The sequence below is a fragment of the Ceratotherium simum genome, chromosome 10 (genome assembly GCF_057802395.1).
Source record: "Ceratotherium simum simum isolate JZ-2026a chromosome 10, ASM5780239v1, whole genome shotgun sequence".
Lineage (NCBI taxonomy): Eukaryota > Metazoa > Chordata > Mammalia > Perissodactyla > Rhinocerotidae > Ceratotherium > Ceratotherium simum.
The window spans coordinates 29,446,436-29,464,582 of NC_141909.1; the positions used below are offsets into that span (position 1 = coordinate 29,446,436).

At 34.5% G+C, this 18,147-nt stretch overlaps 1 protein-coding gene across 1 annotated transcript in view; it reads right to left on the minus strand.

The window, feature by feature from the left end:
• Positions 1 to 18,147, minus strand: part of NDFIP2 (Nedd4 family interacting protein 2) — a 65,387-nt gene that overhangs the window by 16,059 nt on the left and 31,181 nt on the right. The window contains exons 2-4 of the mRNA XM_004423100.3: positions 12,418 to 12,583; positions 7,869 to 8,002; positions 2,093 to 2,186 (exon numbers count right to left, since the gene is read on the minus strand). Of these exons, the coding sequence (XP_004423157.1) occupies positions 2,093 to 2,186; positions 7,869 to 8,002; positions 12,418 to 12,583 (394 nt within the window). The remainder of the gene's footprint in view (positions 1 to 2,092; positions 2,187 to 7,868; positions 8,003 to 12,417; positions 12,584 to 18,147) is intronic.

Consider the following 18,147-nt stretch of genomic DNA (forward strand, 5'->3'; position numbering starts at 1 on the left):
TATTGATATTCACTGTAGTTTTATTTTCACAACTTATATAACCTGAAATGATTATTTAAGTTATAAACCACATTAAAGAAAATCTATTTCTGGACCTTAGAAAAATACAATAGAATAGAATCTAGACAATAGCTTCTATATAGTTTAAGGAGCATGGAAAATATAGCAAGTTGCAATTTGTAGAACAGCCACTAGATGGTAGTGATTACAAACAAATCTATGCTTATCAAAGCAAATAAGCTTAAACATTGGCCTACAGACTATCGGAGAAAATATATCAGAAACTAAAGGTGAAAAATAATTCATAATTTTACTGTTATAATAGTGGTGCAATATTTGTAGAATAGGAAGTGTAAAAATATAACTTGTAGAAACATAATTTACTAAAAATGTAGTAAAAGTCAGATAATTTTCATTAAATAGATTAAATATAAATATGTATTTATATTTATATTAATTAATATACCACCACTGGCCAAATATAAGGTCAACCAAGTGTTTAGGTTATCATACATTTACAACACGGTTCTATCAGTAAAATGTTTTCAAATCTAAAAAAGATTAAAAAGAAGATAGTAGGGTTAAGTGAAATATAGAAATGGAGAAATAACAACTAAGCTCTGAGTCAATTAGATGGTATCAAATAACATGTTTTTATTCCTAAGAAACAGGTATTTCTACTACAAATAGTAAAATAAATTTAAATTCTTTCTTTTCCAATTAAGAATTCTTAAAAGACATAACCATGAAAGGAATTAATGTTTAAGCTACTCTTTTCGTAAACAAAATATATGAGTAGCCTGTTATCAATATAAAAGGTTACCAGTTGAACTAAAACTAAGAAAAAAACCAAGGTTCACTAGACTAATAATATAAAACAGTAGTTATTTGTAGCCAAAGTATTCATTTCCTTTTCATCGTACCTAACATCGTATTTAACTACAAATTGTAACTAAAAGGACAAAATTTTTATTTTGCATATACATTAGCTGTTTGCCAACCTGAACATAATTTAGCAAATTTGAAGAGAAAAATATAACTGTCTGCCCACCCATCCACCCATTTCTGAGTGGTTATCTACTTCTATTCTTCAGCAGATGAAATGAAAGAAAGAAAGAAACCATTTCAAAATGGAGGAAGAAGTAAGTGAATTTCCAGACTCAAAAGTAACTCAACTCAGGAAGTATGTATTTTCTATATTTTCTATTTTTAAAGTTGAATGTGGTACTTTAAATAAGTAAACTATTTCTCAGTTTTATTATCAAAATAAACCTTAAAGTTAAAATGAATTAAATCAGCATTCTGTCAAAGAAGGTATGAAAGCTCAATCATTTAACTAGGTTGAGGACAGGAATTAACCATATCATAAGTTTAATAAATTTACTTACATAAATATTGGGTTTCCAAAACTGATTTTAGCAATTTAAACAGTTTGAGTGTCATAATATTATTTACTGAGTATACTATGTGCCAATCCTTGTGCTAGGAATTGAAATAGTGAAGACTATAACACAGTCTTCCCTCAAGTAGCTTAAATCTACTTTATAAGTCAAATATTAAATTAAGAATTTTGCAAGATGTTAAAAAATACTACTTAGGTTTCTGGTCTTCTAATTACTCACCATTCCCCACAAATAAAACATACTTTCAAACTTTGATGTCTCAAATCACATTGTTCCAGTTGCCCAGAATATCTCCTTTTCCAACCCTTCCTCCTGCTTAAAGACACTCAAATGGAAGTTCTCTGCCCCAAAAGCAGAATTTATAGTTTCATTCAACATGCTCCTACAGCACTGAATGGACATGCAGCATTTCTCACACAAAAATATATTTAGCTTAAATATGCTTATACATCTCTATACAGTCAGCATCTAGCACAATGACTACAATACATAGTTATTCTCGTAAGCGTTTAATAAATTCTAAGATTAGTATTGTAATGTATCATCACAGTTCAATAGCAGACACAATTTACATTTTGAACCAAGTAGACACACACTAACAATATTTGCCTTTCTTCACTGTCTATGTTACTTTAAATTTACACACAGCCAACATAAGCAAAATATTTTGGGAATGAAAGATCACTTACTGAAAAACGCCAGCATGAAAATCCCATCATTACCTACTCTGAGCTGGTCTGCATCACTGAAGTCATCTCTTGGTGGACATTCTTCCTCCTGAATCTGTAAAACATATAACATTAGAACACCTCACTAAAGTAATCACAACTTTACTATCTTAAGTATAAAGATAAGAATTTAAATAAAATCTAATGTCCTCAATATGTTGTATAGGCAAAATGGGATAATGAGTACAATGTCTGGCACACAGTAAGTACTCAAAAAATATTAGCAAGTATAAATTTTTCATGGGCATCCTTGAAAAGAGTAACTTTAAAGACAAATACAGGGGCCGGCCCCGTGGCGTAGCGGTTAAGTGCACGCACTCCACTGCTGGCGGCCCGGGGTTCGGATCCCGGGCGCACACCAACACACCACTTGTCAGGCAATGCTGTGGTGGCGTCCCATATAAAGTGGAGGAAGATTGGCATGGATCTTAGCTCAGGGCCAGTCTTCCTCAGCAAAAAAGAGGAGGACTGGCATGGATAGTAGCTCACGGCTGATCTTCCTCACAAAAAAATAAATAAATAAAGATAAACACAAAAAAGATAAAAATTGAATAGCATCAAATTAATGAAAATGATACCTAGAAAGACAGATGTGACACTGCCATATTACTGCCAAATGGGAAAGAGGAATTTTCATAATTCATGGTGGAGTCTAAATTGGTACAACCTCTATGGTTGGTAATTTGGCAATATTTATCAAAAACAAAAATGTACAGACCCTTTGACCCAGTAATTCCAGCTCTTGAAATATACTGTACAAATATATACATATAGTCTCACCTACAAGAAATAATGTAATAAAGATAATTCATTGCAGCAATGTTAAGAGCAACGGATTAGACAAAATCTAAATGCCATCAATAGTGCACTATTGTTAGGAGATAATTCTGCAAGAGTCTTTCATGTTTCTGCATGTCTTCTAGATACAGGCACTGGCTGCCTTTTTTCTGTACTATCTTTTCAAGGATGTTTATACAGGAGATGGCTTTGGAAGAGAAAGACAGTGTCTCTCTCCAGAGCAGAGATGTAGGCATGCTTACTGACTATTAGAAAATACTGGGTTCCCTACACTCAGGGTTCCACGCTGCACGTGAAGACATTACTTGGCCCTCTTTGAGTTGCCTTGTGGGAAATGAGGCTCAGGAAACTGGTATGAGAAAATACTAATACTCTGGCTACTACTGTTGTGAATAATAAAGTTTTTGTCTTTGATCCAGCAGTCTTGTGTCTTCTGCCAGCATCCACAAAACTGTGACAAGCTAATTAGTTACCTTGCAAGTAGGGTAAAAATCTCAGACCGTTCATAATCCTTGACAGGCCAATGAAATAAATTATTGCATATCTATACAATGAAATTCAAAAAGCAACGTAAAAATTTAAAAATAAATTTAAAAGAACAAAAAAGTTCTTAATATCCTAATGACAATTTCCAAAATATATTAAGTGAAAATCGTTTGTATAGCACAATACCTTTTGTGTATAGAAATACCATACTAACATATTAATGCATTTGCTTGTAAATGCAGAGAACTTCTCTGCAAGTATACACAAAACCTGTTATCACTGATTGCCTCCAATATTCAACAAATATTGATGGAATACCCATTCTACACAAGACTGTTTCCTGGTACTTGGGATATATGAACGTACATAAAACAAAGATGCTTGCCTTTCTGGAGCCTATAATCCAGTGAGGGGAACCAGACAACAAACAAAGACATAATAAAGTTATTTATACTATTATTAAAAGGTATAAATGCTCTGCAAAAAAAAAGTAAGGAAAGGATATTTAGGAATGCTATGAAATTAAGGGTTACAATTTAAATAAGTTGGTCAGATAGGCCTCAGTGAGGTGAGACTTGAGCGAAGACTTAAAGGAGAGGTAAGAGAGTTAGCTATGCAGCTATCTCACAGAGAAAGTGTTTCAGGTAGAGGAATAAGCCAGCACCAAGGTCCTAAGATTGGATCATACCTGGCATGTTAGAGACACAACAAGGAGGCTAGCATGGTTGGCCAGAGTAAATAAGAGAACATATAGGAAGAAATGAGGTCAGAGAGTCCACCGAAGGACTCAGGATTTTACTGAGTGATTGGGGAGGTCTTACAGAGTTTTTATCAGATGAGTGACATGATCTGATTTATATATAAACGTTATCTCCATGTTACATATACATAATCTCAGTTGAGTGCTGATGTTTCAATTTTCTGTTAGTACACACAGAAGCTCAGAGAAGCTAAGTGCCCTGCCCAAGATCACATAATTAGTTAGGTTAAGGCAGGACTTGAATCCAGGACACTGATGTTCTTTCCATCCAATCATGGTAGTCTCACTATGTATGCTGCCTTCTTGGAAGAAAAAGATTTTCAAAACCATATTGTTCATTATTTGGGTAAAAAGATCCCTTAAATTCTGCAATCATGTATCCTAGGCAACTCTCTTATAGTAAATTTAACAATTGGCAGTAATTAAATACATATTAACAAAATTTTATATAATTTCAAGTTAATTCAAGAAATAAACATTAAAGCACAGTATGAGCCCCCAAAAATCACTGTCAATATGATGGCAAAAATACAAATATTTCATACTCTTTTGAAACACCAGTCCAGAGATTTTATCATAGGACAGAATTTTAAAAAATACAGAAGACATATGCACAAAGACGTAATGTCCTTTACAACATTAACACCGAAAAACATTCACACATACAAACACACATCCGCAAATAATGTAACTGTTCACTAAAGAGGAATGGCCGCTAATTTATAGTATATTGTTTCCATGGAATTTAACTCATATATTAAAATAACAGAAAAATATTTATACAAAATGCTTAAAAAATAAAAGATAGTAAATATGTAATAATTTCAACTACATTAAACACTGATTTATAAATTCTAAAATTGGTAAAAGTCACCAAAGTATTTTAAAATGAAGAGCTGTAATAGAATATCTATGGTATTTTCTTCTTCCTAATTTTCCACATTGGCTAATTTAAAGAAAGCAGTCATTAATTTAATTGCCATTTATTAAGCACCAAATATGTGCCAGAAAAGAGCTATGTGCCGGAAATACAAACAAAGTTGCTCACAATTTATCAAGTGCCAGTTTTTATGTCAAAAGACAAGTTACTGACATACAGTTTAAAACAGGGTACAAAAAGAAAACCCCACCCACTATAAAGTTATGAAACTGACGAACAAGCCATGTTTTAAAAGTTTTATAAAGTGAATTATTTGGAATTCAAATATTTTTCATAGAAATACTAAAAAGTAGTTCATTTCCATACATCTATTTAATCATCCCATAATTATACATGCAACCCTACACATTAGAAATAGGAAACTGTAGGAAACAGCATTTTGTCCAGGTCTCCTGGCTACATACATTCTCTCAGTGAGAGCGGTTAAGTGCGTGCGCTCTGCTACTGGCGGCCTGGGCTCGGATCCGGGGCACACACCAACGCACTGCTTGTCCGGCCATACTGAGGCAGCGTCCCACATACAGCAACTAGAAGGATATGCAACTATGACATACAACTATCTACTGGGGCTTTGGGGAGAAAAAGAGAGAAAAAAAAAAAAGGAGGAGGATTGGCAATAGTTGTTAGCTCAGGCCGGTTTTCCTCAGCAAAAAGAGGATTGGCATGGATGTTAGCTCAGGGCTGATCTTAATCACAAAAGAAAAAAAAAAAAAAGAAATAAGCTTTCAGCACATCCAGCTGAGATTCATTTACAGCTGAATATACCCAAATACTAATCAGACCAGTTTTTTATCTGAATCAGGTATAGAAACTCATAATCATACTTTGCAGAAAGAGGGTAGCGGAGCATTGCGTTACAAACTGATGAATTTTAAAAATTTTTTACAAGGACCTAAGTTAGTCTCTTGTGTACAATTCTATTTTGCTTTCTATTAAATTTTCCACAATCCTTACAAGCCAGAGTTACAATATTAGAAGCAGGTGAAAACAGAAAACTTTTCTTTATGGACATGTTCCAGTTCAAGCTGGGGATCACATTACTTTCAAAAACAAGACACAGGAAATGATGACAGTGAAGGGATGGAATAGTAACACTTCAGAGTTTTCTCTCCAAAAGGTAGAATCATCTTTATGCTTTTCTCAAAGCACAGAGAGCAAGACTTAATTGCTTCCTACTTTCTCTTTCGAGTTCTATCCTACTGTGTGGAAGTTAGGGCAGTAGGGGATTCAAGGTCTGTAACACCCTTTAAGGACCTTTGCCATTTCCAAGGTCTCTAGGGAGACACTCCCTAAGAAAAGGAGTTACTGTCCTTCCACTTCACTGAGAGTGCGTGCATCTATACAAATACATGTACAAACATACATGTGCTAAGCAACCTAGAGGTAATTTTGATAGAAACTCCACACTTTATAGATCTATCCTCCTTCTCTATGACGCTCCCCTCCTGGCACCAAAAATCCTTATTGACTGAGCTATATTTATGCCACTGTCTTAACAGAGGCTTACTTTCCTCCTCAGAAGTAAAAGACATAAATAATAAATTTGAGGTTTACTGTCTTTACTTATGTGCCCAAAGCTATTTATGTTGACATTTAACTGTGTGTGTCTTGGATGATGGGAGCGGGAGCACGTATGGAAAGGGTTGTAGCTGATGAAAGAAATCCATCCAGGAAAAACACTCGCCCATCACATAGTCTACTCACTAGGCTCTGGCCTGACGGTGGCAAGAGGAGAATGCTGTACACAGAAACCCTTTCCCTCCCTCTGCCCCTCACCTAATTCCAGCTTTCCTTTGTGAAGTGATTTTTTGTATGTTTTTCCTGAACAACATGGGATGAATCCAGGGATCTGAAATGACATTTCTAAGGTCTGAAGCAAAAAAAAAAAAAGGCAACAAACCCTAGTCTTGCTTGCAGCCACACTAAAATGTAGATAATTTCCACCTTTCACCTGCCTATAGAATAGCACACATGCATCTCAACGATTCTCCACTACTGAGACAGCCAATCCTTTTATCAGAACAAGTAACAACATACATGTACACCACTGACTCTATTATTAAGTCAGGAAGATGAGGAAGAAAGGGCAGGGGGAATCCTTGACTATCATTCCAATATCCTAGAGTTGGAAGTGTTAAAAGAAAAAAAGAACCAAAGTAAATAGACAAACATAATTAAACGACCTTGTAGCTTATTTCTCTGTGCTTTTTAACCTACCTTGAGTTCATTCATAGAATCATTAGACTGGCTATGCTAATATATAAAACATGAATAGAAAAAAAAGATGATCTATCATTAGTTATGGACTACAAAATCTAAACTATAAAAGGAGGAAACTTCTTAAGAACATCCACAGTGAAGAGGTTGATGGGAAGAGGATAACTAGATTGAGAGAGTCAGAAGGATGGGTGTGAAGGTCAGCACACAAGATGAGAGAAATCAAAATTTAGGAAGTGATAAATGTATTGGCAAAGATAAGGTGTAGGATGACCACAAGCTAAGATGGGGTGCAGGGGAAGATCAAGGGAAACAGAAACAGAAGTGAGGAGGTCAAGGAATGGAGAAGGTGAATTTAACTAGGAGAGTGCCAATTTCACCAAAAAATAATGACACACATACGCAGTAGTGGAGAAAATACTAAAAATCTACATGCACAAACACTCAAACACAGAAAACTATTTCTGACATTACTAAATGTACATGTCAATTAACAAAAATAATATTCTCAAAATGAAATGATAAAATTTTCTCACTCTTTGAGATGTTTCTGCTGCTGCAGCTGCCATTGCAGCAGCTTTGGCCTTCTCAGCTTCATCATATGTAGGAAGAGAGGTAGCAACACTGTAGGGAGGTGGCACAGGATAAAACTCACTGTAAACTTCTGTGTCTGAAGAAAACAGATTAAAAAAGGATAACCATTAAAATAAACTATTTAACATAATTTTTATAGCCAAAAACACAATTTAATCATTTACAACAGGCCACTAAAGACTATTACTGCTATTTGTAGTCCTACGTTACAAACTATATAACATACAAAGTACTACTACAATCATAATTATAATTTTAATCCCACATTTACTATAAAGAGAAAGGACTGATAAATATCATCTAAAGGCTGATATACAAAACAAGAACATCGAGAATGAGATTCGGAAAATCTGTGCAAGACACAGAAGGTAAGTAACCATATATGAGCATCCTCTATGTGCCTACTGTTATGCTTAAAGAATTTAATTTACTTGCCCATAATCTCACAACCAAAAAAGTAGAAATATCAATAATAATAGTAAAAAACACTTATATAGTACTAGCCATTTAATATACCACTTCTCTATACACTAATCTTAGCAACTCTGAGGTTCAGAAAAGTTAAGTCATTTGCCCAGGATCACACAACCAGTAAGGGGCAGAACCCAGGGATTTCCTGACTCCAAATTCTTTGCTCTGATAGTATATAAGAGGTTAATTTTTCTACACAGGTCAATTTTAGCAACTGTCCGAATCTCCTAAGCAAACCTGGTATTTCTCTTTGCTAAAAGATTGATGATTTTAAACTCTTGTCCCTTTCTCCTCCCATTTTTCCCACATCTACTTAGCTCACTAGATTTTCTTTTTATGAAGAATTGATTCCTCATCAATTTTTAAACTATTTTTGAAATATGATGTCCAGAAATATATTACAACAGTAAGGACAGACTACTTATTTAAAAAAAAAAAAAAAAAAAAAAAACTGCATCACTTATTGCCAACTTAAGTAGTGTAAGTAAAATGACAGATTACAGGTCAATCAACTGATAAGACTTATGCTAGAATAACTGACATGAAAAACAGGTAGATTCTAAAAGTAGCATATACCACAATGTTTGACATCACTTCTGTGATTTCCTCTGTTATAACAACACTATTTTTACATTTTCTACAGTAGTTTACAATTTTCTCTATCTTTACCAGAATTTCTTGCATTTCCAACATGAAAACACGTTTCACTCTAATAATACTTTTCCCATTGTATTCTCATGTATATAGGTTTTGCAGTAAGTTTTTTTAACGCTATCATTAAGAGCTAAGGATCTGAAGTTGGGCAATTTTTAATCTAATGACAGGAAGTGGTAGTAGCAGTATAATACTGAACGTTATCCACCAGAAGGCACAAGAGTCATAAATTCTTAGAAAAGACTTCTTATTAGGATGTAAAAACACCATACATGGTCAAGTAAATAGATTTCTTTAGTTCTGAAGACTAGAGTAGAAGTAAAATTTAAGTGAAAATAATGGTTATGAATTTTAAGGCAAAAACATTAAAATTATAAATTTTAAAAACTGCAATGACATACATTATTCAAGGAGATGAGATCTTTTACATTAACAACAGGTATGTAAGTTTTCTTAAAATTTTAACACTCAAGTTAGAAAAAATATCCCCACCAGGAACAGATGAAGGTTGGGAAGCTTTAATTTTTACTTATTAATTTTACTGATTTTTCTACACTTTAAGACAGTAGTTCTCAACTACAGGATTTAAAGTCTGGGGAGCTCTGGTTCCAGTTCCTCTTCCTAGAAGTTGTGTGACTTCAAGCAAATCATTTAAGCACTATGAAGTTCCACCTTCTCATCCATAAAACGGTCCCAGAAAGGCTATTACTTGCTACTGTGGGATGGAATAGAAGAGTATTTAAGAGGACTCTGCGAACTGTGAAGCATTATACAAATGTCATTTACTATTATTGATGTTGCTCAGATCTAAAACCCAGCCATCAAGTGACCTCTTGAAGAACATAATCTCCACAGAAAACTGGCACTGGCCATGCTTAAAATATAACAGTACTGACTAAGAAGCTGAAGAAAAATATTATCAATAGTTTTCACTAAATAGAGACTCAAAATTCTGGAATAACTGAGTTCTTGTGCTCCATTATAGTTATGAATGGCCTTTTAGCACAGGTGTAAAAAATCAAAAAGATCAGTAATCACAGAGGAAATTGTAAGAATAACTGAACATCTAGATACCAGGCTCAACTTGTTTTATAGTTGAATTTATACCTTTATAAATGTCATGCCACATTATGAAAACTATTCCAGATCACAGAAAAATGAGAAGCTTCTCAACTCACTTTATGTTGCTTCCATAATAATTAATACCAAAACCATAAAGACAATATATAAAATTATAGATCCCACTAATAAAGCTGCAAAAATTCTAAATAAAATATTAACAAATCTAAATCTAGAAGAGACTAGAACATGATGACAAACAATTTATTCCAGGAATACAGGGATGAATTACCTTAAAGAAGAAATCTATTAATAATATATTTCATTACAGCAAAAATTGAAGGAGAAAAACCATGTAATTTTATGATAAGGTACCAAAAAGATAACTCCAAGGTTTCTGGCCTACTGGAGCCACTTATTGAAATGGAGAAGACTGCCAAAGGAGGTTTGGTGGTGGAGGAAGAGGCAGTATATGCAGTTATGGTGGTTTTAAACCTTAGTCTATTCTTTGAAACTCTTCTTATCAAGAGGTGGAGACTAATTCCTCAAGAGTCTTGAATAAAGACTAAATCAAGTGACTCACTTTTAACAAACCAAATGTGGCAGATGTGACACCATGTGAGCTCTGAGGCAATGTCATAACATGTAATATGGATTCCATCTGGCTTTCTCTCAGAATGCTTGTTCTTAGAACTCAGCTCCCATTCAGTGAGAAAGCCACAACAAGAGACCACATGTAGGCATTCCGGCAAACAGCCTCAGCTGAGGCCCTGGCTGAAGCCTGCATCAAACGTTTGAATAAAGAAACCTGAAAGATGCCTCCAGCCCCAGTCACTATCTATCAGATGACAATCACATGAGATTCTGGAAGAGGATCGCGTAACTGAGCCCAGCTCACCCTCAAAACCATGAGAACTAATGATAATAAGTGATTGCTACTTTACTCCATTAGGTTTAAGGCAGTCTGTTACACAACAATAGCAATGGCAGAACAATAAAGGGATTGCAATTTTACTCTTAGCATCTTCCATCATTCAGACATAGACATCATCAGAATTTTCTTTCTTCAAGATTACCACCAAAATTCTTACAATCTAGGGTAGCAAATTCACTGCACTATACTCTGTAAACTTGAAAAATAACAAAGAAAATTTAGCCCATAATAAATTTTACCAAGCACCAATGCATCTGTTGAATCTTATAACCAAAGACAAATAAAACTGATATAAATCAATATAAAAATTGCATTAAACTGGGCACAGAAAAAGCATATTGATCAAATAAACATTATATACAAATAGAAGGAGTAAGCATTTACTAATTTAACTAGTGAGAACACCTTCACGGAGATGATTTTCAATAACTGCATAAAAAAGTAAATGGATTTAGTGGAAGAAATATTAGGCCTTTTTACACATGCCATATGATCTAGATAAAATCTGGATAAGCAAAAAGGTAACCAAAGAAAGCTGGTATGAGTTTGAGAGAAGCAAATGACATTATTTACAGAATAAGAGGTAAGGAAGATGAAGTACTCTAGTGAAGGATTTTTTTACGTTAAAATGTTTTTCAATAGCTGATTTCAAAAACGTTTCACAATGAATATATAAAATACTTAGAGGTTATTTATAATAGTATACAAAATCGTATTTAAAATATTACACAATGATTAATTCCTTAGCATTACTGGCAAAATACAAATTGGCCAAAGAAACAGATGAGGGTAGTTCTTTAGAACGACCTGAAAGGACAGATGAACAAGAGCAAGCAGGAAATCACTGTCTTGTATCCAAGAATTATTACCATGTGTATAGGATACATAACGTATACCCTTCATCTCCGTTGACACATACTCACCACATTCTCACTCACACTCATCATCAGTGACACCTTGTTTTATGACTAAGTAGATACACACACACATGTATGTATGTATGTATACATGTGTATATTTATATATGCATGTGCGTATAAATGTATATATGTGTATGAATATATACGTGTATATGTGTTTATTTATTTCTTCCAAAAGTTACACACTAGTCCACTGGGAATAGATTCTGGCAAGCATAAGAAAGTTTAAATAAGCCACACTTTTTAAACTAATTTTTAAAACAACAATATGAGACAAGTAATGTATGAAGTAAATATTTTACAAACTATCCTTGGGAAAACCTTTTCTAAAAAATCATAAACCCAAAGAAGCCTATTAACAGACTTGATAAGTACACAAAACCATGCTAAAAAAAAAACAAAACTGAGCTATTAAAAATATTACTAGTTGTTTCATACTAAAAACAACAATACCTGAAGTTGTAGGTACTTCCACAGTAATACTACTGTAAGGTGGAGGAGAAGAGTCAGTTTCGAGTATTGATGCTGAAGGAGCAGCCTGTACGACCTGTGGTGTTGGGTTTGAAGTTGATGGTTGCTCTACAGCAGGTGATTCTGAATTATCCTCTTCATTGTGAAGCTAAGAGAACAAAGGAAAAAGGAAACAATGTGATTCTGATTAATATTTTTTAAAATTTTAAGCTAATTTTTAAAGATCATTTCAGGCACAGGGTCACTTTTTAGCTAAAAACAGTAAAACAATATTTAAAAAGATGAATAAAATTTTTAAGTGACCTAATCAATTCTTAAGAAGTTTAGAATTTTGAGTTTCTTTACAATAAAGATGAAGTTCAAACTTTCATAAAGAAAAAAAATTCATGATTACAAATAGATTCAAATTCATTCAATACTGCAGTAAATATTGCCTACCACGTATCAATCTCTGCGTACTGCAAAGAAAAGTAAAATCCTAGTAATACAACCACAATACCATTTCTATTAGACTAGTATCTAGAATAACTGGAAATGTAAACTGAATTAATGAAATGGAATAACAATGTTCAAACTTCCCAAAAATGTGGAATACTCTAAGGAGGTTTTCCCGAGTACCAAAGAATCACCTATAAAGCAAAAAGAGTCAATATGCATATAAACTTCCAGAAAATGTTCTTCATCACAACAAATTTATTGAAAGCTCACTAAGTGCTAGATAATATGTTGAGATCTTTAATCATTTAACTCATTTAATCCTCACAATAAACCTGTAAGATAGAAACTTCTAGCTCCATTTGACAAATTAAAAGAATAAAAAACAAACTGGGAGTACAGAGACTTTTAAGTAACTTGCCAAACATCACGACAGCTAGGAAGGGTAAAGCCAAGAATCAAACGAAAGCAGTGCGGCTGCAGACCTCTTCATTTATGGTCACCTTTTAAACAGTCATTCCTTAGGAGTTGGTAATCACCACATGCAGGCAAACTAATCTGAGGTGAATCAAAAGCATCAATACTCTGAAAAGTGACCCATCAAAAGGTACTATAATTGATCCTTAAATATATTTGGAAAACAGGTTTTATAAAAATATTTTTAAGATACTTTTAAAACAAATAGAATCTTGGTTTGAAGAGAAAATACAGGTTTTCAACATTATTCAATTTTCTATCTTAATTTATTCCTGTTACTTTCAGAAATTCAATGTCAAAAATAATCCCCCAAAGAAATTGTGTCACAGAGCAAATGTGTACACATACAAAACTGTGTTGTGACACAGTGAAACGAACACGCATTTTTTTTTTTTTAAAGATTTTATTTATTTATTTTTTCCCCCCAAAGGCCCAGTAGATAGCTGTGTGTCATAGCTGCACATCCTTCTAGTTGCTGTATGTGGGACGCGGCCTCAGCATGGCCGGAGAAGCAGCGCGTCGGTGCGAGCCCGGGATCCGAACCCGGGTCGCCAGCAGCGGAGCGCGCTCACTTAACCACCAAGCCACGGGGCCGGCCCTGAACACGCATTTTGGAGTTTAGAAAGAAGACCATGCAAATTCTTCCTCAATCTTTTAGGAACCTGGATAAACATCTTCTCCGTGCCTCAGTGTCTCCACATGTTAAGTTCTGAATGCAGCCAAAACCCTCATAGAATTGGACTCAAAAACAGAAATTATGTGGTGCTCTCTATAAGTCCAATAAGTAGTCACTCTCCTGCTTCTAAAAAATAGAAGAAAAATACGCAAAGTAAAATAGGAACTCAATTTCCTTCACTGCTGTTTGCATATGTCTTGGTAAGTGACCACTCCCGCAAAACACTTCTGTGAGTTCATGAATGTATTATAACTTTTAAAAACACCCTCATAAACATAGTGAAAATCATTTCTCAAGTTAATAAGACAACTTTCTCCACAACACCAGGATTTATGTAATAAAATCCACTCACAGAAACTGAATTCTAAGGCCAAATAATCACAAAGTGAACTTCGTATGAACTTTACATTTACTTGCAGCACTTTTCCAAGTAGGCACTAAGTGACCACCGTCCTGACTAACAGCACCCTGCCCCGGTGTCACAAAGCATCTTCCATGTTTTCCATTACAAGGGCCCCAGGAGAATTCCTAATTTAGTCATCTTTGATCATGCTTTTAAGAACAAAAATGTTAGATGAGCAAGTTAAGGCAAATAAGAGTAAAGTACAGATACATACTTAGCAATATCAACTAAACAAGTAAGTAATAGTGAAGGTGTCAAAAGAGGAAACCACTTTTCCAAATGCACTATTATGCTGCAAAGGTAGATGAACTGCTCTACAGAAAACAATCCTACCTAACAAAACAGCTCTCCTCTAGTTCCTCACAAGAAACCCTCCTCACCACATCAAATGCATAATTGTGCTCTCCAGAAAGACTACCTCATTTTTTAAACCTGTCAAATTTATTCAAATAACTACAATAAAAAGGATAACTACGGATACTTTTACATATGATCTCAGAAGTAAAGCTCTAGAACTTGTAAAACATACCCTAATTTATTTCCACTGCCCTATGTAACACCTCCAGTTTTATTTTTACAAAATTATGATTTTGCTATGTGTCAACAGTAAAACCCAATAACTCAGTCAAGAATCTCTACCCACTATACCATAGAACATCCAATTTATTTTAAATGAAATATTGTAATTTTGATATCCCTGGTATCTCTATAAATTAACCTACTTTGCCTTTTAACTAAATCCATAGAAAGGTTCAAATCAAACTACATGTTTATCAAATGAGACAATCTATATGTGAAAATTTTTCCTTAATCATGCTGTCCAATGGTTCTATTTTACATTCTTTAATAATTACCTAAACATCAAAAAAAGGGGGGGAAGGCAGTAGGATGGGACCTACATATATCCAGGCTCTGTGTCCTATCCACACATCACCTCAAGTTATCCTCCCAGCTTGTCCTATTTATGAGCCTCCTGAAAACACATGGGCAATAGCACATGAAAATTAAAATATGTCTTTAATATAGTGACCAGGGTGACGAAAAGTTGCATACTGAACCACGATTTTTTAGCCTGAAGGATAAAAAGATGATAAGAAGGCTTTCTTAAATGTATCTGTAGCTAGTCTTTATAGATGTATATTGAGTATTTTTAATAAGAAAACTGTAAGCATTATGATTAACTCTAGCTGGAAGTCTAGCCTTCCTGTATATAAACTATTGTTTCTTTTACTTTAATTGGCCTGTCTCCTATACTATAGCCCTTCATTCTATCTTTTTGTTTTTTTTGTGAGGAAGATCAGCCCTGAGCTAACATTCATGCTAACCCTCCTCTTTTTGCTGAGGAAGACCAGCTCTGAGCTAACATCTATTGCAAATCCTCCTCCTTTTTTTTTTTTCCCCAAAGCCCCACTGGATAGTTGTATGTCATAGTTGCACATCCTTCTAGTTGCTGTATGTGGGACGCGGCCTCAGCGTGGCTGGAGAAGCAGTGCGTCAGTGCGTGCCCGGGATCCGAACCCGGGCCACCAGTAGCGGAGCGCGCACACTTAACCGCTAAGCCACGGGGCTGGCCCCCTTCATTCTATCTTAAGGTGATAAAATATTAATCTAATAACTGGAAGCTTTGCTTTTGAGAAGCTAGAGATTTCACTGAATGTTTTCTAAACGTACCAAGATGAGAATGTATGGAAGTGCTGTAAAGTGTTGTTCAGTGAACAACGCCTGTACCAGAGCCTGGTGGGTTAGCCAGTAGTATGGCCTTTTTTTCATTTTTCTTCTCATTTCTTTTCTCCTCTTTTCTGCTTCAACTTGGGCATAGGTCGTAACTACACGGAAAGAACTGTTAAGATTTTTGAAAAAAAAAATTTTTAAGTAGTAAAAAAAAAGGTATCTGGGGTTGAGGGGGTAAAGGGGCACATATATACAGTGATGGATGGCAACTAGACTTTGGTGGTGAACACGACATAGTCTGTATAGAAGTCGAAATATAATGTACACCTGAAATTTATATAATGTTATAAACCAACGTTACCTCAATGTAAAAAAAGGTATCTGAAGAGCTAATATATTTTGTATACTACCATATTCTGACTATATTTAGTACTAGAGGACAAAACTGGGAAGAAGAGTTAGTAGTTGTAAGGAGATAAATTTTAGTTCAATAAAAGATCTTTTAAATTTTTTAATTATCAGAGCACTAGCTTTTCTGTGGGGCAACAAATACTTTCAGGCAAGGCTGTTGTATAATTAGGATGACGATATAGCTATTTTTCCCCGAACAGTTCCACTTTATGCCTGCTGTTCCATGGTTTCACTCAATTTAGCATTTTCTCCATCCCTTTAATTCCCCAAAAGATTATACGGTCAACCTACGTACAATGGAATTCTTGCCCTTTGGACGATATTAATAGATGACAAAGGTTCCTTCTAACTCGAAGATAACATGACTCTAGTAAAAACCTACGTCAGTCTCTATCATTCTATGTTGCCTTATTTAATACCTGATTTAGAGAAGAAAACAGATTAGGGCTGCAATAAAATCAACTGGTAGAGTCAAGCGACTCATTTTCATCACACAAGAAGAAAGTGAGCTACCTTATCTATGATCCCAGGGATAAGATAATAGCAGGTGCTAAGAAATCTCTGCAGATAGCCCCAGTGTTCTAAATCAACAGCTCAGGAGGTAGGTTCCCCAAAACACTGCTGCTTGGCAAACGGAGCTAGACTTTCTACCAATAAAATTGAATTACAGCAGTCTTCCTCATGCACACACACATACCACTAAGCAAACTGACAGAATTTTCTTAAATTTAGGGTTTTTTCCCAAATATTCTTTCCACTAAACCTTTGCTGTCTCTGGACACTTTTCCATAAATGACAGCTAGCTCATGACAAAGCAAAAACACAATTAGGAAAGAATGTACAAGCAACAAATGAATGTTAATGAAAAAACTGCAAGTTGGCAAATCATGCCTAATTTTCAGCTTCTTTTGAAAGTATAGAAGTTTGGTTGTGGTTTTATTATTTCATAATATAATACAGGCATATTTCTGCTAGCAAATACCTTTCTTGTTAGTATGAAAGAATACCATCATTTCATAGTGCTCCACAAAGAGCACCATGAGCTCCAGATACTCCGACACTCACACAAGTTTGTAAAACAACTGTTTAAAACCAAGCATCATTAGGTATTTTGTCAAGGCACAATTAGGTTACCTTTTCAACAAAAAAGGGTTTCTGTTTCATTTTAAAACCGCTGTTGTCTGCTCACAAAATGTCAACTGAAAGAAAGGTGTAGAAGAGTACATACAGTGTAACTGGATTTTTAAAATAATAAGAGAGAGACATTATTTGTGTAATACAGACGTGCAATCAAAATTTCTGGAAGGATACACAAGAAACAGCAAAGAGCTGCGGGGAGGAGAGAGACTTCATAGTTCTCTACTATTTTTTTCACCCTAAACATAAATTAATTTGAAATTTTTAATTTTTAATAAATAAAACCAAAACGCAATAAAATAAAACCTCTTATTTCTGGTTTTGTATGTCTCAGAAGCAAAAATGTTAAGGTAAACAAGTACTATATTCTATGATAAAAACCTTCTCCCACATAAAATGTTTCATAAATCATTACAATAGCTCCCCTAGGTTTATGTACATGCAGTTTTCTGTTGAAAATGACACAGCCTGGAATTGTAACCAAAGAAAAAATATATTCAAA